Below are 26,459 nucleotides of genomic sequence, written 5' to 3'. Positions count from 1 at the left end.
GTTGTACTATGCAAATTAACGGTAAAATTAGTATTCAAACATTACTCTATACTTTGCGTGGGTGCAGTCTGTTGAAATCTTTACTTAGAATATACTAAGTTGATCTTCTGTATATAAAAATAGTTAAAAATGAATCTTAATGAGGGTTGAGATGGGAGAGGGAGTGGGAGATGGGATAGTTTGTGGGTTGGAGGGAGGTTATTGGGGAAAAAGCTGCTATAATCCAAAAGTTGTACTTTCAAAATTTATATTAAATAAGTTAAAAAAAAAGAAGCCCTGTTATAGGGACCATCAGTGCACTAGAGACTAGGAATATACTAGATGGCGATGTGTGCACATACATATACATATAATGTGTTTGTGGCATCTCTAGGTAGTGATATTAACCATTGTGTATGTTAGTTCTTCTCAACAAATGAATTTGATTACATTAGGAGCCTTTGAAAATAGTTAAGGGAAAGCACCTGTGTAATACTTAAAGTTTCTCTTGATCCATATAGACTAGCTTTCTCAATCTGGCTGCTAATGCCATTTTTAGTGAAAAGTCATGTTTTGAGGCTGTCCTTGGCATTGCAGTATGTCCCTTTTAGGTGAGTTGAATTTTTTTTTTCTAATATACCTACTACTTTTAAATCTAAGTGTTAAAATAAGTGGAAAGGGGGTATTATAGGGAGTAATTCCTTTATGAAATAGAATTCTGTTATTTCTTGTAGGGTTTTCTTTTTCCCTCCTAAAAACCTAGTCCTATCTAAGCAAAAATGCTCATATTCAGCACAGCTGCCTTTCTACATAGATGCAATTATGGTTAGCTGATTTTCACATCTCACACTCCAGGCATGATAGGCTGCTGTGTGTCAAAGATCATTATTTACTGTTATCTAATCTAGGATGATGATTACATGTATTTACATGAACTACAGGAAGCCAATAAGAGGAAAAGGGTGGGGACTAAGATTAGGAATCTTTGAAAGGATAAATACAGGCTTTCAACAGTTAACTCACCTTGACACTTGGCCTACTTCAAAATAATAATAATAATAATAAAATAATGACTGTCCATGCCAGTCTTCATGCAAGTTTATACTACATGTGACATACTTGACTTTTTTGTTTTGTTTTTTAAATGCAGTTCCATACTTTACACAAAAACTAGATAATTTGGACTAAAAATAACTGGACAATATCTACTGTTTCCGATTTCAGAATGAAGAGATTTCCAGTAAAGGAGTAGCCTATTGCACATTCTTCTCCATTTTCATGGATCCTTCCATATTAATTGTTCCAATGTCTTACCTTCTTCTCTTTAATCTTCAGTTAGAGCTAAGAGATCTTGCTCCAGTGAGATTTACTTTAAACTAATGAGAGGAGGTAAGTAACAAGAAGAGCCCTGTTGTGACTCTGAAGATGGAGAGTCCTTATCACACACAACAAAGTCCTTATCAGACCCTGTTCTCTCCACTTTCCTGTTGGCATGGAAATTCCCATAACAAACATTTCTGCTTTAATCATACTCCAGGAAGAAGAGTCTCCTGACTCATATATGACCCTTCCCAACCCAAGATAGCATCTTAGCATCCTATCTTCTCCCTGCTAAGGAATAGGAATACTGAATACTCATAGGAATACTGTCCCGAAAGGGGGGAGGGAGAAACGAAGGCCACTTCCTGTGAGTTTTGGATCCCATCACATCATGTCTCCTGGGAGTTCTTGCTTCTACCAGTTTCCTTTTTCTCACCTCTACATCTTGAATCTTGCCCCCTGTGAACTCCTACCCATCTTCTGGAGCGCACTCAAGCTTCCCCATCTTAAAAACAGATCTTCGCTTGCCTGCATAAACCTTTTGTAACCCTACCTGAAAAATCCATCTGGGGCGTGGGCTCTTGGCGCAGCACTTAACACTGCATCCCACAGGAGTTCAAGTCGCAGCTCCACTGGATTCCCTCTTCCTGCTCAAGTGCACGCTGGGAGGCAGCAAGTGGTGGCTCAAGTCATTGGGTCCCTACAGCTCTCCGGTGCTGGCTTGGGGGACATACAGGGGACTGAACCAGTGCACAGATCTCACTCTGTCTCATATGGTAAGTATATTTAAAAAAAAAACAAACAGTAAAAACTCGAAATCCACGTGAACTGAAAATTGACTTTTAAAAAGTTTCTTTTCCCTGCACCCCATGGGAGACCAGGAGAAGCACCTGGCTCCTGCCGTCAGATCAGCGCAGTGCGCCGGCCGCAGCGCGCCAGCTGCGGCGGCCATTGGAGGGTGAACCAACGGCAAAGGAAGACCTTTCTCTCTCTCTCTCTCTCTCTCTCTCTCTCACTGTCCACTCTGCCTGTCAAAAATAAATTAAAAAAAAAAAAAGTTTTTCTTTTGTCTCAGGGTATCTCCGCACCGTGTGTTTAAAAAGCTACCAAATGCAAGACTTTTTTTTTTTCTATTAATTTAGCAGCACTGACAACAAAGAGTGTTTAAGCTGGAAGAGAAACCTCCGGGGATGCACCTGTGAGCGCCTTCCTCCCAGGCCCGCAGCCACATCCCCCGCGCTCTCCTCATCGCTGGCTGCCTAGCCGCTGACTCAGGGGAAGCCCTACCGCACGACCCCAGCGAAAGGATAAGCCCATTTCTCCTACTCTCCTACAGGCCCAACAGCCTGAGAATCTGAAATGGCTGCTGCCCTCACGCGAGCAGCCACCCACGGATCCCGAGGGCCGCGCCGAGACTTTGCCCCGGGGCTCGCTCTCCTCAGGATTGACCTCCGGCGCCGAGCCCGCACAAAGTGCTGAGTCACGGTGAGGCGGCAGCGCGCGCCGGGAGGCGGGCCCGCGCAGTCACGTGGCGGGGGCTGTACCACAACAACGGCGCGGCGTGCAGCGCCCGGGGCCCGCGCCGCTTCCTCCGGCGACAGCCCGCTGTTCGGAGCATGCTCAGCTCGGGGGCGCGGGCGCTCGGCGTCCCTGGCCGCCGGGCTCCGGGCCGGGTTTTCGGGTGCTCCCGGCATCGGGTTTGCATTGGTCCGCGGAGCTCGGAAGCCAGCGGTGCGGTGCTCGGTCCGCCGCTGGCCGGGGGTGGGTTCGGTTCGGGAGGGTGTTTGAGTTCTTCCGCGGAGGAAGCGGTCAGGAAGTCTCTCACCTTTCCTCATGACTAGCTGATTCTGCAAGGACATGCAGCTTTGGGTGAAACCCACGGTCTGAGACGCGGAAGGAGTCCCGCAAATGCAAATTACTGTTAGAGCGGCTGTTGCTGACCGTGACCGCTCGGTCTTAGCGGGATGTTTTCCCTTTTAGCAGGAATTTCTGAGGATGCGGCCAACATCCCGCTTTTCAATTTGGCTCACCTGCCGGTGGAGCCGAAATGACCGCCGTGGTTTCAGGTGCGGGTCTGGAGATCGGGGCGGGGGGGGGAGGGTGTGAGTGCGGCCCAAGATCTAGGGCGGAAAAACTCGGATCCTCAAGCTAATTCTCACTACGCAGGTGTCTGACTAGACGAGAACTTAGTCTCTCACTGGACGGAGCCAAGCCGACCCTCCCGAGAGGGTTGGCTCCACGGTATGGTAATTAGGAAACCCCGCAGCTCTGAGGGAAAAGCCTGCTTTGTCCAGTGTCTGGACCTTTATTGGTCTGCACCAGCGCGGTCTCAATAACTTGGGATGCGAGATACATACTCACACGCAGTCTGAAAATCGAAAAGAAACAGGTGAATTAAATACACCACGTCTGTCTTAGCTCAGTATCCGAAATACTGTCCTACACATCAACGTGCAATCAACACGAAATTTTAGATATTTATATTCGATTTTTGTGTTAAGTCATCAAAGCTGGTCGGTCACACAGCACACTTCTTGAGCCACTACATTTCACCGCAAATAATTTCTATTTAGATTTCATGAAACGTACAGTTGAAAACATGGAGTCACATTCCCAACTTGTTCCAAAATTTACTTAAAAGTTTTCCAATAAGCGGAGCTGGTGTGGTGGGGCTGCAGTATTTAAGCTGCTCCCTGTTGCTAGGCCAGCATCCCATATTCTGCTGGTTCAAGTCCCAGCTGCTCAGCTTCTAATCCTGCTTCCTGCTAATGAACCTAAGAAAGCAGCAGCAGCAGATGATGCCCCAAGCACTTGGGCCCCTGCCATCCATGTGCGAGACCACAATGGAGTTCCTGGCTCCTAGCTTCTGCCTGGCCCGTCCCCAGCCATCGTGGCCACGTGGGGAGTGAACCAGCAGATGGAAGATTTTCTCTGTCCCTCTGTCACTCAGCCTTTCAAATAAATAAATATTAAAAAAAGTTTTCCAATAAGTGAATGGAATGTCCATTTTTAAATTCATATTGAAGTTAAACAAAACGTTCAGTTTCTGGTTAGCCACATTCAAATGCCCAATAGTCACATGTGGCTAACGACCATTATGTGGAACACTGCAGGCTATGAAATGTGACATCATGAGAATAACCAAATGACCCTTTCTTTGGATGCCTTATCTGTTTGTGAAGCAGTTTTTTTCTCTATCTCCCTCTCCCCTGCCTCCTGCTTTTCAAAAGGAAGTATTTACCTTACACCAAGCACAGAAGGCATGTCATCTCGATTCCAGAGAAAATCACTACCTAGTGTGGATATGCTTTTGAAAGGATTCTATATCGTGTGCAGAGGCAAGCACAAATTCAACTGGAACACAGAGAGCAGTTATTCCAGAAAAATAAGTAGGAAGCCAGGCACGGAAAGGTCTGGTGCAGGCAGCGAAGGCACAGACTCCTGAGCTTCAAACCCCATCCTCCACACACACACCCCACTGTGAAAATCACAGCCAACCTTCCCTATCCGTGTGCCCACATCCTGTGACGGACACATGTACTATGGAGGCTGTGAGAGAAGACACTCCCCAATCATGCACTCAGCAATTAGGAAGTGCTTACGCAAAGTGAACTCTGAAGTGCCAGGGAAAGGAACGTCTTATGCACACTCCTCCTGGCCTCAGGACAAGAAGGACCTGGTTGCTGTCACTTTGCCCTGGACCTGTCATGTCATTGCAGTGTCAAAGCTTATTTACTGAGCAAGTGCATGGGGGCAAGGTACCTTCTTCCTTCCAGTTCCCATCAAGGGAGAGCCAACTCCAGCTGTTCCTAGGTAAGCGCACGTGAACAGCATTTTGATCACTTTAATTGGATGAAGCTTAGGTTTGAATGCAGGATAACTCCTTCATATGGTCCATTTGGAGACGACGATCAATCCCCGTATTTTTATTTTTAAAAGTGGCCATCTAGAACGCATGTTATCAAATACTTACAGAAAACACAAACAACACATATCTACAAACCTGTAGACAAATGGATTTTTCTTAATAGCTGGCTCAACGTGTTGGCCGTCAGATCCATGCAAAATTGTACTATGCCCAACCTTATAACATCCACTGAAGGCAGGATTAAACTAGGCGCATTCAGGCTTGGAAATAATTTGCCCAAAGTTTCCCAGTGCCTCTGAGGTACAGCCATGTGACTCACTCGACTCTCAAGTTAATTACGTTTCAGGGCAATCTGCGGCTCTCACCTGTTTCTTTTCCCGACCTGGAGTTTAATCTCTTCGGATTAGGAAAAAAGGAGTTTTACATCTGCATTGGCTTAAAGCGATGCAGCCCGCCCCGCCGAGCGCCTCCCCTTGGACCCCGCCCCAGCGCCGCCGCGCACCCCTCCTCGGCGGAGAGCCTGGGGCCCCCTGGGCTCTGGCCACGCCTCTCCCTCCTGCCCCGCCTCCTTTCCCCGCCCCCCGCCCGCAGTCTATAAAATCCGGAGCGGCGGACCGCGACCTGGAGCGGCGGGCCAGCGGGCGGCGGCACTGGGCATGCTCCACCGCGGCGCAGGTTTTGGTCACAAGTAGGAAGAAGCCAGGGAGTGCACGACACCGGCAAAGAGAAGCGGGAGCCGCAGCGCGGCCGTGGGGTCCGTCGCCACCGCCTCGGAGCAGGAGCAGGGCGGCAGCGAGCGAGGGGCGAGGCCGTCAGGCCTAGAGCCGCCCAGCCTGCCTTCCCGTCCTGTGTCTCTGCGCGGTGCGCCGGACCCCCGGATCTGTCACCTGGGCGCCGGGGACCCATCCTCGTACCGGGAAGCCGGCGCGGACAGGACCCTCCCTCTGCCAGCTGCGTCCCGAAGGACCCCGCCTGGGGTGGAGCCGCAGCTGCCGCCTCCTTCTGCGGGCGCCCGGAGCCCGCGGTCGCGGGCACCTCCAAGGAGCCGGAGGAGGGGGCGGCCATGGGTCTGCTGTCCCAGGGCTCGCCGCTGAGCTGGGAGGAGACCAAGCGCCACGCCGACCACGTGCGGCGGCACGGAATCCTCCAGTTCCTGAACATCTACCACGCCGTCAAGGACCGGCACAAGGACGTGCTCAAGTGGGGCGACGAGGTGAGCGCCCGCGGCCGGGCCACCCCGCACTGCCTTTGTTCAGCCAGGCGGGACCGGAGCTCCGGGCCCCATCGCGGTCGGCGTCCTGCAGTGCGCCCCGAGAGTCCCCGGTACCTCCCCGTCCCGGGCGCGCCGTGCCTGCCTCCGCCTGGCCGGCGTCCAGGGCCATCCGGACCGTGTGGGGCCCCTGCCTGAATCTCTAGCCACACTCGTGTCCCCCGTTCATTCATTCATTTGGGTGTCTCCATTCGGCAGACGCGATGGGCGCTGGGATGGCGTGAGAAAGTGTACATGTATTAAAGTCCAGTGTATCTCCCGACCGGTCTCGAAACTGGCTCTGAGATTAATGAGAAAGGGACTGATTTGTCCTCGTAGGCCCATTGCTGTTAGAAAGCGGGTCTTGGAAGTTCGCTTATTGCCTTGCCTCATCCAGGTGTCTTTCACAATGCTCTTCTCAAGCCCCTACTCCCGCCTCCGCCCACGCTGATAGCTGTAAAATTGCAACAAATTTTGGCTCCCTTTTCCTGAAGAGGGAAACCCTCCTTGATCCTGTTTAGTTCTAAGTGGGAGTGCCTAGAGCTTCAAAATAGGGATTTGTTAGTGCCTTCCCATGGCCCCAGTCCAGCGTCTCAACTTCACCAATCAGTGCTTCACCATGTGCTCTGCCTGCAGATGCTGTATCCTCAGTATGTTGAACCATTGTTTATTGGAATGATGTGGAAAGCAGCTTTAACAGTTAAAACTGTTAGGTTTAGTCCATTCTGCCAAGGCTATCTAAGCCCTCTCTTCCTGTTTTTAAAAAACAAGGTGCAGTACAGATAATTAACTTATTCAGAAGTCCATCTCTGTTTTTGGATTTCAGTTTTTGCTTTCGAATGTATCTTCTGTCAGTGTTTACGTGTTTGGTGTAAGTGTGTGTAGGTCCTGCAAAGTTTCCTGCTTTCTAACATGGGATGGTAGCTCCGCCTCCCACAGCTGTAGGAATTGCTAACTTGGAAAAAGAATGACTAGTAATTTGCACTTCTACAAAAGGGATTTGTCACACTTTGTACGGAAAAACAGCACAGTCTGTGTTTGATAATTCTTCACTTTTCTTCAGTTCATCTAACACTTTCTGTATTCATTTCTGTGTTGTGTGTCACTCACAGGGCAATGTCAGCCCAAGGAGACAGGGACAGTGTGCATTGTGCCTTTTGTTCACTAATTGTTGTCCTAAGGTTTAAGTCTTGTGCCTGGTACAGTTGGCATCAAGTGCTTGTAGCACAGGGAATGTATGAAGTGTCACTTAGTTTTCCATTGTAAGACAATTTAGCCATCTTTGAGCAACTAGAAATTAAAATTTTGTTTGTTCGCATTTTGACACCTGACTACCAAAGGGAATGCAGTTGACAGTTGACGGTGCTCATTGCCCCAGGCAGAATTACATCACTGGAGACTTTCTGCTGTGTTCACCTAAGATCCTACCAGACTCCTTAGTCCTGTACTTGTGGGACACTTCTTGCTGTAGGTAGGAAGAACATTGAGGACTTCCTGTATGAAGTGACTTGCAGTTGTTGCGATAGCTGAATGAGAGGAGCTCTAGAGCGGGGTCTTTATAAGCTCAGCACCCAGGAAAGTGTCTCCCCTTTGATAAGCGTTTATGGAGAAAAGGTTAGGATTAGGTGCTCCTCCCCACCCCACCCCAAAAGATCAAAGGTGTTGCTTCTATAAACTGGGCTTGGTATTTCAACCAGGTAATAAAACTTAAAAAGATAAACCTGGGCAGATCTGTTGATAAAGAGACTTCAGGGTGTCTTAAGGCTCTAATAATGTTTCCTGGATAGCACTGCTGTCATGTTAAAATGTGTTAAACATGTTCAGTGAAAGCTTTCGTTTGTGACTGTTGAGACTATGTCTGCACACTTCTTGTCCCAAATACACTTCATGAGTGAGATCCAAAGCTGCAAATTGGTTTTTCTTAAGAAACTTGATTTTAGATGCTTCCTGTCTCACCAGCGTTTTACTGTTTATCTTATGATTTGTCTTCCCATGCCTGTCCTCCGTGTCCCTTGGAATGGGGAGGTTACTATTTAATAGAAACACAAAGTAGAAAAGATGTAAAAAATGACATGCTGCTCATTTTTAATTAAGATTATGTACAGAGAGAGATCTTCCATTCACTGGTTTAGTCCCTAAATGGCTGCAGCGAGTGTCCAGGGCTGGGCCAGGTTGAAGCTAGGAGCCAAGAACGCCAACTGTGTCTCCCATGTTGGTTGCAGGGGCTCAAGTTCTTGGAACATCTGCAGTTTTCCCAGGCCCATTAGCAGGGAGCTAGATCATAAGTGGAGCTGCCAGGACTTGAATCAGTACCCATATTGGATGCCAGCGTTGCAGGCAGCAGCTTAAGCAGCAGCGCCATACCCTGGCCTCTGTTCATTTATTACATTCTGCTTCAGTTGTCCCTGGGTAGAGGCATAGAAGTTTCAGGAAGAATAACATTCCTGCCTATAAGTATTGACAGTCCAGTTGTAGGCAAACAGCCTGACAGAAGGGGAAGAATTGATTGTGAAGACTTCCCAAAAGGAAAAAAAAAGTCCCATACAACTTTTTGCTCTTGAAACGGCAAGTCAGTGATGCCTTGGTGTCTGCTGAGTTGGTCCTTTCCCACCCTTGACTTGTGGGATGCAGATGGCTAGTGCTCCCGTTGTGCACCTTGAGCTTTCTCAAGATAAGGTGTGCCGCTCTGGGGGCAGCTGGGTTCTCGCCCATGTACTTGCTAATGCCGCTGTTCCTCAGCATCAGGTCCAAGTAATCACCCTCTTATGGGAAAGCATTGACCCATGGGAGACCCTCTTACGGGACTAATGGATCATGACTGCAGGTTGTGATCCATTCGTGGTTTGAGAAACAGAAGATTCCAGTTAGGACTTTTGGGTGTGGGTGTGGTGAAAGCACTTAACAAGAGATCCACGTTGCCAAAATCTTTAAGCGTAAAATACAAAATTAACTACAGGAATGATAGAATGTGTTCATCTTGCATGATTGAGACTTTATGCTTTTGCTTAAGAACTCCTTCTTGCCAGCCCCTAGCATCTGTGATTCTGTGCATTTGACTATTTTAGCAGTTTGCCCTTCTGTGACTTGATTTGTTTCTCTTAGTGTAATGTCTTCAAAATCATCCAAATTTTCGGATTTCCTTCTGTTTATTAGGCTGAATAATATTCCTTCATTAGTGTGTACTGCATTTTCTTTGTCCATTTTTTTTTTTGTCAGTTAACATTTAGGTTCGGTTCACATCTTGGCTGTTGTGAATAGCGTTACTGTAAACATTAGATTGGTAATCTTGATGCCAACCAGAATTCTCAAAAACTGAAAGAGAAGAGTACCAAGTACGTAGGCAGAGTATTATGTCAAACTTATGCATTATTTATTTGAGAGCAGGTGTGAATAGGGGTGTGCCTTGGGATGCATGTACATTTTTTCTGACTTTGAAGAGTTTAAAGGCCACAGTCCCTGATTTACCAAGGAAGGCTCCGTGGATGAGGTGAGCTTGAGAGAACGATTAGCTGCTCAGCATGAGTCTTTGCACATAGTGGGAACTCACTATTGTATGAACAGCACAGCATTCAGAACGCTGGCTGGGAAACCCAGAGGACCAACTAGCAAGTACGCTTGTGTGCATACAGAAGCCGTGGGAAGTAACTGAGGACTGGCTGGGCTGATAAATGTAGAGGAGGGTGTGGTGGGCGAGGTAGACACCCCCACCCCCCTAGATGAAGGGTGACAAGCAGAAAGTGGTGTTTTGAGTGTGATAGGTTGAACTGCATTGGCTCGACACCAGAATAATGTTTTGTGTGGTTCAGTGTTGCACTTATACAGCCACGCCTTGATTTTCAAAAAGAACAGAACAGAACCTTTAAAGAACATTATACTGTGGCTATAGGTATGGTTGGAAGCCCTCCCCCACCCTGCCTTTTTTTTTTTTTTTTAAGATGTACTTATTTGAAAGGCAGAGAGAGAGAGAGAGAGATTGATTTTCCTTCTACTGGTTCATTCCCCAAATGCCCACAAACTGGGCCAGGCCAAAACCGAGAGCCTAGAACTCCATCCAGGCCTCTTCTGTGAGTGACAAGAACCCCAAGTACTTTGCCATTGTTCACTGCCTCCCAGGTGCATTAGCAGTGAGCTGGATCAGAAGCAGAGGAGCCAGGGCTCAAACTGGCCCCTTAACCTGCTGTGCCATAACATGCACCCCATGTCTGCCACTTCAGAAATGCCAAGCACTTATCTCCTCCCGCCAGAAAGAGCCCTGGGTTTGGGTCCAATGTGGGTTCTCGCCAAGGTCTGCCAAATTTCCTGTGTGATCTTGAGCCTGGGTTTCCTCATTTGGAAAGTGAGTGTGTTGGACTTTCATCTGATCGCTTCTACCTTTTGCCATTTGAGTAAGTACAATTTGAATAGGATTACTAATAATGTACATATTTCAAACCAGAATGTTTTAGCTGTTTGAAATTCATCTGGAGGTCACCTTTTCAACTGCTGAATAAAGACAATCACGGTAGTAAAGTAGACTATGTTATAGAGCCATGTTTTTGTCAACTTGTTGAAACTCAAAAGTATTTTTCTGTGAGGACCATAAATAGGTAGATGTCCAGGTCAGTCTTCAGGTTCCTGTTTGCACTTTAATATGAAGGTGCAAACCCTACCTAATCAACAGTTGTTATGCTTTCTGTGGGATACAGAGGTTTCTGCCTTCTAGGTGCTGGGATGTTACCTCATTTTGCCCCCAAATTAGAGGAGGGAGTGGTGGAGAAAGGTGACCCAGATATTCCTGGGTGAAAAAAAAGTGAGCACTTGCTTGTTTCTTAACAGGTGACACACACTTTTCAGATACAGATTTTGTTTGTAACTTATGTGCACATTGAAAGATAGAGGAAATCTGTGATGCAAATATGATAATAAATGACCTTTGACTTTTCCTAATCACTCCAGAGTTGACTTAGCTGCCTGCCAGGTATTTTGAGCTACTTAGTAGCAAGAGGTAACAGAATTGAATCTGCCTGACTCTAAGTCCATTTATTTTTTTTAATTTAATTTTTTAAAGATTTATTTTATTTGAAAGGCAGAGTTAAAGAGGCAGAGGCAGACACACACACACACACACAGAGAGAGAGAGAGAGAGAGAGAGAGAGATCTTCCATCTGCTAGTTCATTCCTCAAATGGCTGCAAAGGCCAGAGCTGGGTCCATCAGAATCCAGAAGCCAGGAGCTTCTTCGGGGTCTCCCCCATGGGTGCAGGGGCCCAAGCACTTGGGCCATCTTCTGCTTTCTCAAGCATGTTAGCAGGGAGCTGGATCAGAAGTGGAGCAGCTGGGACTTGAACTGTGCCCATATGGGATGCTGGCATTGCGGGTGGAGGCTTTACCCGCTATCCCACAGTGCCGGCCCCCTCTAGGTCTGTTTCTTAAACATATACCACAATTTAAAACAAAAAAGTTTTAGATTCTGTACAATGTATGACATTACATCAGACCTTCTTTTGTAGAGTTTATCTATCCAGGGAGGGGGAGGGGGAGGGAGAGGGCAAGGGAGAGGGAGAGAGGGGAAAGAGAGAAGACTTCCGTCTTCCGGTTCACTCCCCTAGTGGCTGCCACACTGGAGCTGGGCAGATCTGAAGCCAGGAGCTTCTTCTGTGTCTCCCTTGTGGGTGCAAGGGCCCAAGGACTTGGGCCATATTCTACGGCTTTCCCAGGCCATAGCAGAGAGCTGGATTGGAAGTTGAGCAGCTGGGACTTGAACCCAGGCCTATATGGGATGCTGGCACTGCAGGCAATGGCTTTATCTGCTACACCACAGCACCGGCCCCATAATACAATTCTAATAACTGTTTTTAATGCCCATGGCTGTTAATTCTGTCATCTTTGTCATTTCCAATCAGATTCAATTAATTGATTTTGATTTTTCTCTTCATTTTTGAGTATGTTTTTCTGATTCTTTGAATGTCTGGTAATCTTTCTGGATACCAAACATTGTGAATTTTACCTTGTTGCTCTATTATATTTGTATATGCCTATAAGTATTCTTAAGCTTTGTTGTGAGAATACAGTTATTTGGGGACAGTTTGATCTTTCAGGTGCTGCTTTTATAATTTAGGTTTCTGAGTTTAGGGCTAATTCTTTTCTACTGAGGCAAGACCTTCATAGGTACTCTACCCAGTGCACCTGAATCATGGTTGCTCCTTTTTGCTGATGGGAAAAACGCTGCTCCAGCTTTGGGTACTTGCCTCACACATGTGTGTTGAAGAACTACTGAGTCTTTGGAGAAAACCTTTGCAGACGGCTGGGGTTCTCTTCTTTCCGATACTCTGTCCCGTGAACTGATTTCCTAAGATTCTGGCCTTCATCTCTCCAATTCAGGGAGTCCATTGAACTTTGCATCACTTCCATGACCCTGACCTAAGCCTCTCTCCAGGCAGGAAATTGGAGCAGTTTTAGGGTCAGTTAACTTTTTTCCCCCATATCTCAGGTATTTCTGCTCTTTATTAGCTGATATCCAATGGCTTCAAAACTATTCTTTGTTATACTTGAATTTTCTTTCTCCGTTTTTGTTGTTGTTTTTGGTTGTTGCTGTTTCAGGTCTCTGTTACTTAATTTTTATTAGAAATGAAAGTCTTTTCCACTTTTTATATTCTTTTCAGTTCTGTTCTCCATTGTCTGTAAACTCTGTCTAATGTTGGCTGCTCTAGTAGTTATTAGATCCCTGCCAGCAAACAAGATTTAGCCAAGCTTTAAAGCCAGGATTTTCTTTGTGGTTGTGTTTCATAGTTTAGTATTACTGTTAGCATTCTATGATGGGATAGTTGTTCAAAGTACAATTACATGTAATTTGAAAGTTTATGTACATTTTATGAATTAGCTTGTGTCTAAAGATGACAATGTAAGCCCCAAATGGTTGTGTAATCTAAGATATGGAACTTAATTACTTCAGACTACAATTTCCTTATCTATATCTAATCAAAAACTCCATCATTTGGTTTTGAATTGTATGCTCATATATATATTTCCAGTTGTATCTATTAACAATTTTTGTTTTAGAATGTTCTGAACTACATATAACATGGAAATCAGGAAATGCATATGAGAAGTAGTAGAATCCATTTCCTCACCCAGTTCCCTCTTGGGTTTTAGCTTCTTTTTTTTTAAGATTTATTTATTTACTTGAAAGGCGGAGTTACAGAGATGCAGAGGCAGAGAGAGAGTGGTCTTCCATCCTCTGGTTCACTCCCCATCTGGCCTCAATGGCCTGAGCTGAGCCAATTTGAAGCCGGGAGACAGGAGCTTCTTCCGGGTCTCCCACGTGGGTGCAGGGGCCCAAGATGACTTGGGCTATCTTCTACTGCTTTCCCACACCATAGCAGAGAGCTGGGTCGGAAGAGGAGAAGCAGGGACTTGAATCGGCAAAGTGGCACCCATATGGGATGCCGGGACCGCAGGCAGAGTTCTATCCCACTACGCCACAGTGCCATCCCCTGGGTTTTAGTTTTTCTATTAGGTAACATACTTTACTGGCAACTGAAAAATAATCCAATTCTAAAGCCATAAATACTAGGTTTCTAGAAAGTTGTGTTTTTTTTTTTTTTTATGATTGCAATGATTATTATTTTTAAGTTTATATATTTTTATTTACTGGAAAGGCAGAACAACAGAGAGCGGGTAGTATCTTCCATGCACTGGTTCACTCCCCAGTGCCTGTAACAGCCTGGGCTGGGCCGGGCCAGGACAAAACCAGGAGCCAAGAATTCCATCTTGGCCTCCCATGTGGGTGGCAGGAAGCTGACTAGGGAAGCTGGTTCAGCAATGGAGGAGCCAGGACTCAAACAGGCACTCTGGTCCGGGATGTGAGCATCCCAAGCAGCAATTGAACCACTGAGCCACAGTACCTGCCCCTAGATTTTTGTCTTTTGTTTTCTAAGTAAAACGGAAGTACCTAATTGAGCCTCTCAACTTTTCTGTGAAAAGCAGAGTGGTATTGCAAAATGCCTCCGTCAGAAAAGCTGAGACTTAAGCTTTACTTACACATGGCAGAATGCTAAGAGCTTTGCTTCCAGGATGGAGGACTTTCAAATGAAGTGTTTGAGTGCCTCCTATATATTGGAAAGCACCTAGAAAAAGAAAAAAAGCTGTCTACCCTTGCAGAGTTCCAGCGGAAGTAGGTGTGGGAGAAGAGGAGTTGGTTCTCTCTACAGAGATTCTCGGGTCTCTTAGAGCTCAGAGCTCTCAAAGGAAGGTTGAGAAGGCAAGGAAAGGGTGTGGTACACATGTGTGAGGTTACAAGGTTCCTGGAGTTGAAGTGCTGGGTAGTGTGGCTATAACACGACCAAAGCAGCCATCAGGGGATGGGCTAGAGGTTAAGGCTAGAAAGATGGATTGGGATTAAGGCTATTGAAGGTGCTTTCTTTTTCTTCGTAAGGTTTTTTTTGTTTGTTTGTTTTTTAAACTTGAAAGCAGAGTTACAGAGAAAGAGAATCATCTGCTGGTTCGCTCCTCAAATGGCTGCAATGGCTTGGGCTGGCCCAGGCCAAAGTCAGGAGCCCAGAGCTGCTTCCACGACCCCTACATGGGTGCAGGGACCCAAGTGCTTGGACTGTCTTCTGCTGCTTTCCCAGGAGTGTTAGCAGGGAGCTAGATTGGAAGTTGACAGCCAGGGCTTAAGTTGACACCTATATGGGATGCCAGCATCACAGGCAGAGGCTTAACCTGCTATGCCACAGTGCTGGCCCCCTGAATGTACTTTCTAATAGTCCATGTGGGCAGGCATAGTATTACAGGTCCAGAAATGATACTTGGAGCTTTTCTATAGATCATGTGATAGTGGTTTCGAGAGGTCAGTAGAAACAAGAAGCCCTCATCAGAGGACATCATCCTCGCTGGAAGAGAAAGGAGGGTGTGGCCTAGCCTCCAGAGGTAGGGAATTGGCATAATGGGAAGGAAGCTGAGAAGAGTTCTCTGGGGACCCGGCCCTGGAGTACCTGTGTCTCTCACCCAGGTGTCTAGTCTGGGGAGCCAAGTGTATAAGAGTCCCTGCTGGGATCCTTCCTGGGGGAACTGGTTTGGTTGTCCTAGCTTAAAGCCCTTTCATTTGAGGAGTTCAGCACTTTACAAGCAATAGGAATACTGGATGGATAGTGGCAACATCTAAGCTGACTGCAGGTTAGGCGGCCGCTAGCCCAAAGGTGGTGGTGAAAAACCAAGGTGGGGGGCGTGGGCAGGATAACCCAGAGAGAAAACATTGACTGTGCCTCTGAACCCTGATGAACACACGTAAGGGGAGATGGGAATATAGTGTGGGATCCTGAAAAGTAACAGTTTAGGAGGTAGCAGGACTAGTGATGGCAAACTTTTAACGGGTACCAGAGGCTGAGAACCAAAACAAAGGCACTGGTTTGCTGGGGGCTCTAGTGATGGTGTATTTCCAACATGTTGAAGAGTAGTGCTGCAACTCATAGAATGGCAAATGCCCTAAACAGCACTCTGGCCTCAGAATCAGCCCTTAAGTCATTCAGACGCTGAGGCAAGAAAAATGACCTAAAATGAAAGATCTCTGAGATCCCAGCAGAAAGAACTGGCCATCAAAGAGGGAGATACCTTTCTCTGAAGGGAGGAGAGAACTTCCACTTTGAATATGGCCTTATTTAAATAAGATTGGAGTTGGTGAACTCAAGAGGCTTCCATAGCCTTGGCAGCTCATGACAAGAGCCTCGGGTGATTACTGACGTCATAAATGTGTCAATTGTTAAATCAACAATGGGAGTTACTGTGCACTTACTTCCCATGTAGGACCTCTGTCCTTAATGTGTTATACTATGCGAATTAATAGTAAAACTACTACTTGTATGCAAATTAACAGTAAAACTACTACTCAAACAGTACTCTATACTTTGTGTATCTGTGTGGGTGCAGTCTGTTGAAATCTTAGTATATACTAAGTTGATCTTCTGTATATAAAGATAATTGAAAAATGAATCTTGATGAAGAATGGGATGGGAGTGGGAGATGGGATAGTTTTCGGGTGGGAGGGAGGTTATGGGGGGAAAAGCCGCTATAATTCAAAAGTTGTACTTTGGAAATTTATATTTATTAAATAAGTTGAGGAAAAAAATAGTGCTGCAGGTTAAGTTGCCGCCCGTGACACCTGTATCCCATTTGTACTCTGGTTAGAGTCCTGGCTGCTCCACCTCTTATCCAGCTCCCTGGTAATGCATCTGGGAAAGCAGTGCAAGATGGCCCAAGTCCTTGAACCCCTGTATCAATGTGGGTGACCCGGATGAAGCTCCTAGCTCCTGGCTTCAGCCTAGCCCATCCTCAGCTGTTGCAGCTACCTAGGGAGTTGAACCAAAGGATGGAAGATCTCTCTCTTGCCCTGTAACTCTGCCTTTCAAATAAATAAACTTTAAAAAAAAAAAAAAAAAGAAAAGAAAAGAAAGAGCAAAAATCAATTTCTGGCCAAAATAAGTACTTCAAGCCTGTGCATATTTTTATAGCTCATCTGGTCCTTGAAACTGACAACTTTTCGAAGGAAGCAGACTAGAACTGGGAAAGCAGATGAGTTTTTGTCCTTTGGGTGGTATTTCTGTGGCTACTAAGTTATCACCCTCGTATAGTGAAACTGAATGTTGATGGATGTGGTATGTTTGAATGAGGCCCCTGAATCTCCAGTAACAGTTGTGTTTCCCAGACTTTGTTCAACAAGACAGGAAGCGTGCAATGGGCCTCAGACCTCCACACACAAGAGGCCTTTTTGATGCACCTTCATAGGTCCACAGAAACTGGTTATCTGGGTCGGCGTCTCTTCAGAGATATAATGGCCAAGTTGCTACTCTGTTGGATGCTCTTTAGAAAAGAGCTATCTGTTTTCCTAGATTTTTGTGTTTGCTGTGGTCAGGATTTGGTGATTGATCATATTTTGGCAATAGAATTATAAAAGGATCTCCAGAACCTGTTTCTGATTGCATAAACATCCAGGCAGACCCACTGTCAAGTTTGTCCACCTCCCCCTAGGTTCTGCCTTTAGTTCTTTGCATTCAGGTAACTCCTTTCTTTTTGAAGGGGTGCCTATTTAGAATTAAAGCCCTGAAGTGAGAGACTCCATGACCCTTTTCCTGGAAAGTAATAAGAGCCTGGGCTGTGATTCTGCCTACTGGGTTAACCACAGAGCTCATGGGCAAGGGAGTCCAAAGCTTCCCAGGGCCAGGAGGGGCTGGAAGTTCTGTGGACACTGGCTGGGACTTGTCTAGAGTTCAAAAAGAGGGGTTGCAGAAGTGACCTTGCGTACCAGAGAGTTAGCATTAAAAATAAAAATCTTGATCTGTTTCCTGAGACCTGTCAGCCCATTAACCCGAGAGGTTATGTGGGTGTGCTCCCTTTTGGCCCCTTCTGCACGCGATCACGTCTGCACCCCACATTGGTGTTTAGAAGCCCTGCTGTCACCTAGCGCAGTCACCAGCAGTCCTTCCTGTGCTGGGCACGGGAGCCCCCTGGCTGCCACTGCAGCCGTGTCCAGGTTGTGCTCTGTTGACTGCGGCTCAAAGAGCAAGAACTAGGAAGCACACAGGAGTCTTCTGGGCACGGAGTTCATGCACTTTACTCCCAGAAGCATAGCTCAGACGCTCCCCTAGGGATCACTTCCTTTATATACAGTTCCTATGTGCTTAGTCATCTGGTTTTTCTGCTCAGGATGAAACTTTAAGAAAGCAACTCGGGCAGAAATGAGAGGAACCAGTCCAGAGAGCAGCTGCAGGAAGCAGGTCCCACTCTGGGCACCTCGTGGGCTTCCAAGGACCTTGTTCTGTAGGACTCTAAGTAAAGGAATGAACTTGCTGATGAAGCCTGGAGCGCTAATAAAAAGTGAAAGTGTGCTTAGCAGCTTCTTACGGTCGGTTTAAGAGGATGTGATCAATGCTGGAAAGGTCAACACACATACTGTACGTGAGCATTAAGACAGGGCACGCTTTGATAACGCTCTGGTAACAAAAACCACCCCTTCTGGCAACGCAGAGTAAATTGTGTGCTGTATTTGGTGTGAGAGGGAAAGAAAACAGAGGGTCTTGGATTAACAGGATTTCTAGACGAGTTTAACTACAGAAACAGTCATTTAAGAATGGAAAGGATATTTGTTTTTCTCTTGTTTCACAGATGATAAAAACCAAGGCCAAGAGACTTAAAACACATCCTGAGTGGCTGTAATTAGGGAAGATGAGGAGGACTTGGGGCTGGAGAGCAGCTTTGCCCAAGTCCAAGAGGTGCTAGTGTGGGTGGCTCTCCGTGGTGGCAGGGACATGAAGGGGTCACAGTGTCCTGGGATCAGCCATGGTCTCTCTGAAGAGGTGGCACTTCACTTGTCTTTAGGCAGAGGGGAGCCTTGTTGGAAAGACGGGAAAGGCTGCACCGCGGGGTGGGGAGCAGGATTCAGGATGAAGGAAGCCGAGAAGTTTGGCTGGATGGCTCTTGGGCAGGGATGTTGGGCTTTTTGCCGAATGTGAGTTTCAAGCAGTGGAGTGATTCGATCTGCTCGGTTGAGGAGCCTGGGTCTGCCTGCCGCAGAAGTAGGCAGTAAGCATTTTGCACCGCAGCTTTCACTTGGGTCTTAGAGCTGTGCACCTAGAATACATGCCCCGTATGTGAAACTGAAACAGCACTTCCTTCCTACGAGTAGCATGTTCCGATATTTCTGTTCTCTGCACCAAAAAAAAAAAATTTTTTTTTTTTTGGGGTGGGGAGAGGGCAATAATGTTGATCACAACCCCCCATGGCCTGAAAGGGATTGTAAGCAGCATCTGAAGAGCACTTAGAAGACCCTGTTCTGTCTCAGTCAGGGTTATCACTGCCCTAGAGCTAGGAAAGAATCCTGAGTTAGACACTCTGCATGCATTATTTCATGTAGTCCTCCCCAGGGGCCCTGTGACTTATCCCTGTTTTACACAAGAAGTGACCATGATTCAAGCAGATGGACCCCAAAGGGTGCACTCTGAGCTGTGCCCCCATGCACACCATGCCAGCTTTCAGAGGCGGCAGCCAAAGATGAGACCCAGGCTGGAAAGGCTAGGGCAGGGGGCGGAGGCAGCGCAGGAGGCAGGCAGGCTTTTTGTTCTCAGATGAAAATATGAATGTGTCTTAGAGCCACAGATGCAGACTTCAGCACTTTTCATCCCCAGAGGGCCCATAATTCTCCTGAAGTGCCAGCACTCTTTCAAAAGGACACCATTGAATATGCTTGGTAAATTTCTCGGTCCGCAGACAAATGCTAACAAGTTTAATAATGTGACTGCAGCCTTCCCAGCTAATCTGCTGGCATCTTGCCCTGTGGAGAGGCAGAGATGTAGGACAAGCCCTTTATAAGAAAATCAGGCTGACCTTACTTGATGGTTTTACAGCCTGTGCCCACCTCCTCCCAGGGCCCAGGTAGCTAGCCACAGTCAAAGCTTTGACTTCCCTCCTTGAGGTTTTCACCTGTGAACTTGAGTCTCAGATAGGGCAGGGAAGGATTTTATGTTCATGAGTCTAAATCTTCCAGATCCCTTTTTGCACAGGTTGGAATTACTCTGTAGTTGAGATCTGCTGTGACATCCAGGTACAATTCCCGAGTGAGATCTGTGACGCTGCCTCCCTGACATGGGATTATGCCTGATGATGGTGGATGGCGTTAAACTTGGGGATCCTGAAGCACTGTCATCCTTTCTCTGGGGGGTGTGGGTCGGCCCAGCAGTCACTTTGTAGTTAAAATTCCTTTATTTTAGCAATGGCTGTCACTTAGGCACTTTGGAAAGCACTTTAGTTTTCCCTCTTCTTTTTTTGGGTGGGTCAGTGAACACCACTTCCCAGGAACTACAGCTGTAAATTTCTAATATTTCTCAAAGTGAGTCCCTGAATTTCAGACAAGCTAGCTCGTAAACCGGGCCTTCCAAGGAAATGTGCCTGCTCCAGCCCTTCAAGAGTACATCAGGCACTGAGCTGGGCATCGCTCAGGGAGGGTGGGTGCTTCTTGCAGTAACAGTCATGCCCCATGCTGCAGCCCCAGCTTCTGCACCTGGTAGGAGGCACTGCAGAGATTCTGGTCAGTCCTCTTCCCTATACTGCCCCAGCTCCCTTGCCCCACCCCCATCCCAGCTGTGACTGCTGCAGGTGGCTGACCCAAAGCAACCCTATCTGGGAACCAGGATATCCTCTTTCTTGTCCACGTAGCATCTTGGATACTAGTAGGGGAATGCGTTCTAAGGAAAGAGCCAAGGAATTTACTTGTCCTTAGAAGCCAGAAGCTATGGTAGTAAACAGGTGTTCTGGTGCAAATAGGAGCTACTCATAGTTGCAGTATTGTTTCTGTAAGAGGAAGTGTCTTCTGGTGCAGGTTTCTGAATCGCAGGGTGTCTGTGTTGTGTTGGTGACCACAACAAATGTCAGTAACTCAGTGTGTTGGCTGCCTTTTCAGAGGGAGTGAGAAGACTGTTAGGTTCCTGCTACATTTGGTTCAAAGTAAGGAAGGAGTTCCATGACGGCCTTTATAAAGTCTGGGCGTTTTGCACTTGGGTCTCCGGTCGCTAATTTAGGCAGGTGAAGGATGCTTTCTCCATGCGGGCCAAGGTGATGATTCAGGGAATCAAATCCCTGGATTTCTATGCAGTGTTAGAATGGGGATTTATATGTCATAAATAAAAAGCAGCCTGTTCTGTAAGCAGAAGGCCTAGTGGATGAAGCCAACAGAAGACTGGGTCAGGGTGAGGCCACATTGATTTTGGTTTCTAAAAATGTAAATTTTCCCTGGAGTGTATCAGGAGTAATTCTGTGGCTTGAATTGACATTTTAAAGTAGGAAGAAAAAACCCATTTTCTCAAAACATATGAAATGTTTTAAGAATTTGATACAACTTTAGACTAAACTACTCAAATGTTTCCTTATTTGGAACACAGAGCAGTTTAATAGAATATATCAACAGTTACCAAGCACCGCACATGAAAAATATGTACACGAAAGCACACATTATAGTTTCTGCTTTGCACTTACTGGTCTCCCCAAACTCTTCAGTTTTTGGCCTTGTGAAATGGTGTTTTGGGTATTCGAAAAGTCATTGTTAGACATGCCTACCTTTGAATTCACCATTAACCAAAATCTGTGCCATATCAAATTTCATTTTGTCTGTATTAGAATTTCTTACTCACTTTTCCATCATTGTAAACACAGCTGCCCTTTCGGTGTTGCTGTTCAGTCTTCCTTAGGTAACTGTAAGTATTGAAAAACTCAGTGGATGACTGCAGCTAGCACCTCCCAGGTACGATGCTAGACGTGGAAATGGGGGCCATCCAACTTGATTGTTGATAGGGCTCAAAAACCATTGGTCATTGATATTTCACTGTGAGGATGCGGTTCTGGACAGAAGGCATGGTCTCCAACCCTGAAACATGCTTTCTGGGGCTGGGCCCAGGCAGATAGTGATCATGCTGCCCTGGTGCTGAACCTCTGGGTGGGGGTGTCTTGTGGGAAAGTGCTCATGGCAAGGGTGTGTGGGCCCGCACCCTTGCCTGGCCAGTCCCACTTGAAGAATCAGCTTAGATTTAATTGACACTTCCTCCAGGAAAGCTGAGCTCCTGGATGGGAAGAGACCCTGCTGTTGCCTGTCCATAACTCCTTTTGGTCATTTGGAGCACTCCCCTAGAGAGCTTAGCCATGTCTTATTATTTCGTGTCACTCCAGCCAGTGTAAGTTTGAGAACCTCCTTGATTGAAGGGATGAAAGAACCCGAGGAGGTAGGAGGAGGGGAGGCACAGCAAGACAGTATGTTTTGGTGCCTATTAGTTGTTCACTCTAACTGGAGCTCTAACCCTCTGAATGGCTGTGGACTTGCTCAGGAGTGTACGGAGAAAACTGGGTCTCACAGGAAGAAAAGGCAATATTAGCAAATGGGCCAGTGGACGAGGTCCAACAGTGGAGCAGAAGGGCTGGCTCTGAACCCCAAGTGTCCATTGCTCTGCACACCCACCTTTCCTGGACTATGTCCTGGAGCCCTTTCCTGCCTTGCCCTCTTCCACCTGAACACCTGGATACAGCCCCTTTCCTGGGGTACCAAGTCCTCTATCTACTGTCTGGGGGAGCATGTAGGACCTTGTGACTCCTTGTCCCTTAAGGTCTGGATAATAGGGTCCTTCTCCCCAGAGGTCAGGCATATGGTAGCTTACATACTTTTGAGAGGGGAAATTATTTTGCTTTTATTTTTTAAGATTGGTTTATTTGAAAGAGTTACAGAGAGAAATCTTCATCTGCTAGTTCACTCCACAATGGCCAGGGCTGGGCCAGTCTAAAACCAGAAGCCAGGAGCTTAATCCAGGTCTCCCACATGGGTGCAGGACCGAAGCACTTGGGCCATCTTCTGCTTTCCCAGGTGCATTAGCAGGGAGCTGGATCAGAATTGGCACAGCCAGGTGTAGAACCGGCACCCATATAGGACACTGGTGTCATGGGTGGCAGCATTACCTGCTATGCCTCAGGGCTAGCCTCAGGACTAGACCATATCCTGATCACACAAAGTTCTCTCCTCTAGGGAGTGGAAATAAATAAGTATCTAATCAAGAGGCTGATGCTGTGGTGTAGCAGGTAGAGCCGCCACCTGCAGTATTGGCATCCCATATGGGTGCCAAGTCCTGGCTGCTCCATGTCCGATCTAGTTTCTCCCTCTGTGTAACTCGGCCTTTCAAGTAAAAGAAATAAATCTTAAAAAAAAAATTAAAATTATCTAATTGTGCCTCAAATTTTAAGGTACCTGAAATCATTACCCTCAAAGTAGAAACTCAGAATGTTTAAACAGGAATATTTTTATTTAATACTAGTGGTAAATGCATTTAAATACTTAGCAAACATCCCCCAAATTTGATGTAAGTTGCTATTAACTTACCTTAAACTTTAATGCCACAGGTGTGCCAGATGTCTACTATGTATTCAGTAGGGCAATGAGTTCTTACATCACTCTCAATTAAGATTTTTTTTTAATTGGCCTGATTTCAGATGAACACAAAGCACCTCACTCTTGTTCAGACCTGCATCAAATGACTTAAGGGTTATTGTGTCCAGGTGGTTCTTAGCAACACTATACTAACACATAAAGTACATAAGAGTCTTTTCTATGTGTCTTTGTCCTTGTTTTCAACAACGCAGATATTGGGATAAAATGTAACCTTTTAGAATAGAAATCTAAGAGGATTTTAATTCTGATTTGTAGAAAGGATAGTGCACGTTTAAAATATGAATGTCTTTTTTTTTTTTTTTTTTTGGACAGGCAGAGTGGACAGTGAGAGAGACAGAGAGAAAGGTCTTCCTTTGCCGTTGGTTCACCCTCCAATGGCTGCTGTGGTCAGCGCGCTGCGGCCGGCGCACCGCGCTGATCCGAAGCCAGGAGCCAGGTGCTTCTCCTGGTCTCCCATGGGGTGCAGGGCCCAAGCACTTGGGCCATCCTCCACTGCACTCCCGGGCCACAGCAGAGAGCTGGCCTGGAAGAGGGGCAACCGGGACAGAATCTGGTGCCCCGACCAGGACGAGGGCCTGGTGTGCCAGTGCCGCAGGTGGAGGATTTGCCTATTGGGCCACGGCGCGTGCTAAAATATGAATGTCTTATACAGTGGTCAGTTGTTTTTACTGGGCCTGTTCTCCCTCACTTAAAAGGCTAATGGTACGTGCTAAGCAGCATTGTCCCTAGGAATTGTGATTTGTGCTGAACTGAACTCTGGTGGTTGGTTTTCCTGTTTCTTCCCGATGTTATTAACCACACAGACTTAAATTAGTTACTCTGCAACCCCATTATAATGCCCTTTGAGTATAAGCTTCTAGGGTTGTATGTGTGCAGCGTATGTGCTAGAAGTTGGGGTTGACAGGCTAATCAAAGCTCAGAACCTGGTTCAGAGTCCCCCACTTGTTCTAAACTCCCCCAGTGAATGCCTGAGACCATGGATAGGACACAATATATTTACTAATTTACCCATAATAAAGTTTAATTTATAAATTAGGCTCAGTAAGGGATTAACAAAAACTAATATACAACAATTATAACATGCACAGTTACTTCAAAAAGTTTGTGGAAAATGGAATTAAAAGGTAAACTTCTTGTTGCAAAAAAACTTGAAATCCATGTTGCTTTTTTGTAATACAGAATCTTGAACTTGTATAAGACCCCTGTATACTGTAGTAAAAGATATGGGAACGTGGTCTCTTTTGAAGCCGTCAAGACAAATATTTTCGGACTTGAGTAACCAAAATCACAGAGCAAAAACATAAGTAGGGCACCAAACTACTGTGTACTGTAACCCTTAGAGTCAGTGTGGTGGTACAGAAGAACCTCCATATCCTGTTCTGTTATTTTTGCTTTTGTCTGTTCCTCTCACCTTTTGGATACAAAAAGCAAAAACAGTCTGGGGACAAAATTCCAGAAATCATAAAATATAGCATTGTGGCTTTAGGTGTTTTATATTGGGAAAGTACTGTTCTAATATATCACTTAAATTTTTTATTTATTTGAGAGGCAGAACATCCATCCACTGGTTCCCTTCCCAAATGCCCTCAGAGTTCCAGGAGGCCAAAGTTCAGGGCAGAAAAGTCAATCCAGGGGAGGAATCCAGTTATGTGAGCCATCACCACTGCCTGCTGTGCTCTGCATTAGCAGGAAGTGGGAATTGGGCACCAGGAGTTGAACCCAGGCATTCTGATGTGGGACACAGGAACTGGCATCCCAAGTGCTAGGCCAAAGGCCTATCTTTGTTGTCACTTCTTATTACCATTCATTGTCTGTGGTTTGTCTGTTAAAGACTCAGTTATTTGAATGCCTGTACTGGACTAGGAAGTAAATGTGAATGTGTTGGGGTGGCAGGGGAGATTGAATAACAAGAGCCAAGAGGCCAAGGAACCCCTGATACAGAAAGATCTGGGTGACACAGAGGAAGAATACTTTGGGAGGCCTTGAATTTTAGTTTGAAAAATATTTAGGAAGTTCTTAAGGCTTCCAACAGAACTTAGATTTTTTTTTTTAATTGAAAATTAAGTTTGTTTTTCTCATTTGGTAAATGTTCTGTTTGTTTTTATTTGCTTAATGATATCATCCAGTGACTATTTTTTTAATTAAGGAGTGTTAGCATTTAAATGTCATCCATTTGGCTGTTGTTTAACATTCAAAATGAGTTTGAGCTTGTTGCCTTTTTATCCTAATGTGGGCTAGGAGTGTTTTGCTGTTGTTGTTTGTAAAGATTTATTTACTCATTTGAAAGGCAGAGAGAAAGAGGAAGAGACAAAGAGAAAGGAAGAGACTGAGAGACAGAGATCTTCCATCTGAAGGCAGGAGCCAGGAGTCTCTTCCAGGTCTCCCAAATGGGTGCAGGGCCCCAAGCACTTGGGCCATCCTCCACTGCTTTCCCAGGTGCATTAGAAGGGAGCCAGGTCGGAAGTGGACTTGAACTGGTGGCTATATGGTATGCTGACACCATAGGTGGGGGCTTCACCCACTATGTCACAGTGCTGGCCAAGGAGTGATTTTGAAAATGAAGAATTTTTTGTTCAAAACTATGCTAACAAAGCTCATTGCAGTTTAACTTATGTGAGGGGACTTCAAAATGTTTCTGGAAAATGCATATTATGAAAAAACTATGCGTGGATTTCTAATTTCTTTGCATCAAAATAAATTGATCTTTTAATTACTTTTCATGCACATTTTGAAGTTTCCTCACATATGAGAAGTTTATGGCATACCTTTTCTCTTTATGCTCATTTAAAGATCATACCTAGGACCTTCACATGTCCTTCCTGAAGCTTAACAAAGTGTCCTGTTCTACCAGGTTCTGAGCGTTCAGGACTTACTCATCTGTAGATGCTATCTAGCAACTTGTGCCTGATTTGGGGAACAGTTCTGGGTCCTGCAGCCTAGCATTTTTCAGTTGACAGAGTAATTGTGCAGGTGCATTTCTCCTATTTTTGGTTTGCTTACCTAAAGCAAGCAGTATTATCCATTTCTTGAACTAAAAGGCAACCAGCAATAACTAATTGATTTATTTTTGGTTGTTTAAATATGTCAGGCTTGCTT

General features: G+C 45.9%; 1 protein-coding gene across 1 annotated transcript in view; it reads left to right on the top strand.

Annotated features, from left to right (window-relative positions):
- The first annotated feature begins 5,801 nt into the window (after window positions 1-5,801).
- Window positions 5,802-26,459, top strand: part of GCLC (glutamate-cysteine ligase catalytic subunit) — a 47,161-nt gene continuing 26,503 nt past the window's right edge. Inside the window, exon 1 of the mRNA XM_062186289.1 lies at window positions 5,802-6,380. Within this exon, the coding sequence (XP_062042273.1) occupies window positions 6,231-6,380 (150 nt within the window). The 5' untranslated portion in view covers window positions 5,802-6,230. The remainder of the gene's footprint in view (window positions 6,381-26,459) is intronic.

Source organism: Lepus europaeus, chromosome 3 (assembly GCF_033115175.1).
Source record: "Lepus europaeus isolate LE1 chromosome 3, mLepTim1.pri, whole genome shotgun sequence".
Lineage (NCBI taxonomy): Eukaryota > Metazoa > Chordata > Mammalia > Lagomorpha > Leporidae > Lepus > Lepus europaeus.
The sequence above is the reverse complement of the archived record's forward strand: the minus strand, read 5'-3'. Positions and strand labels throughout refer to the sequence as shown.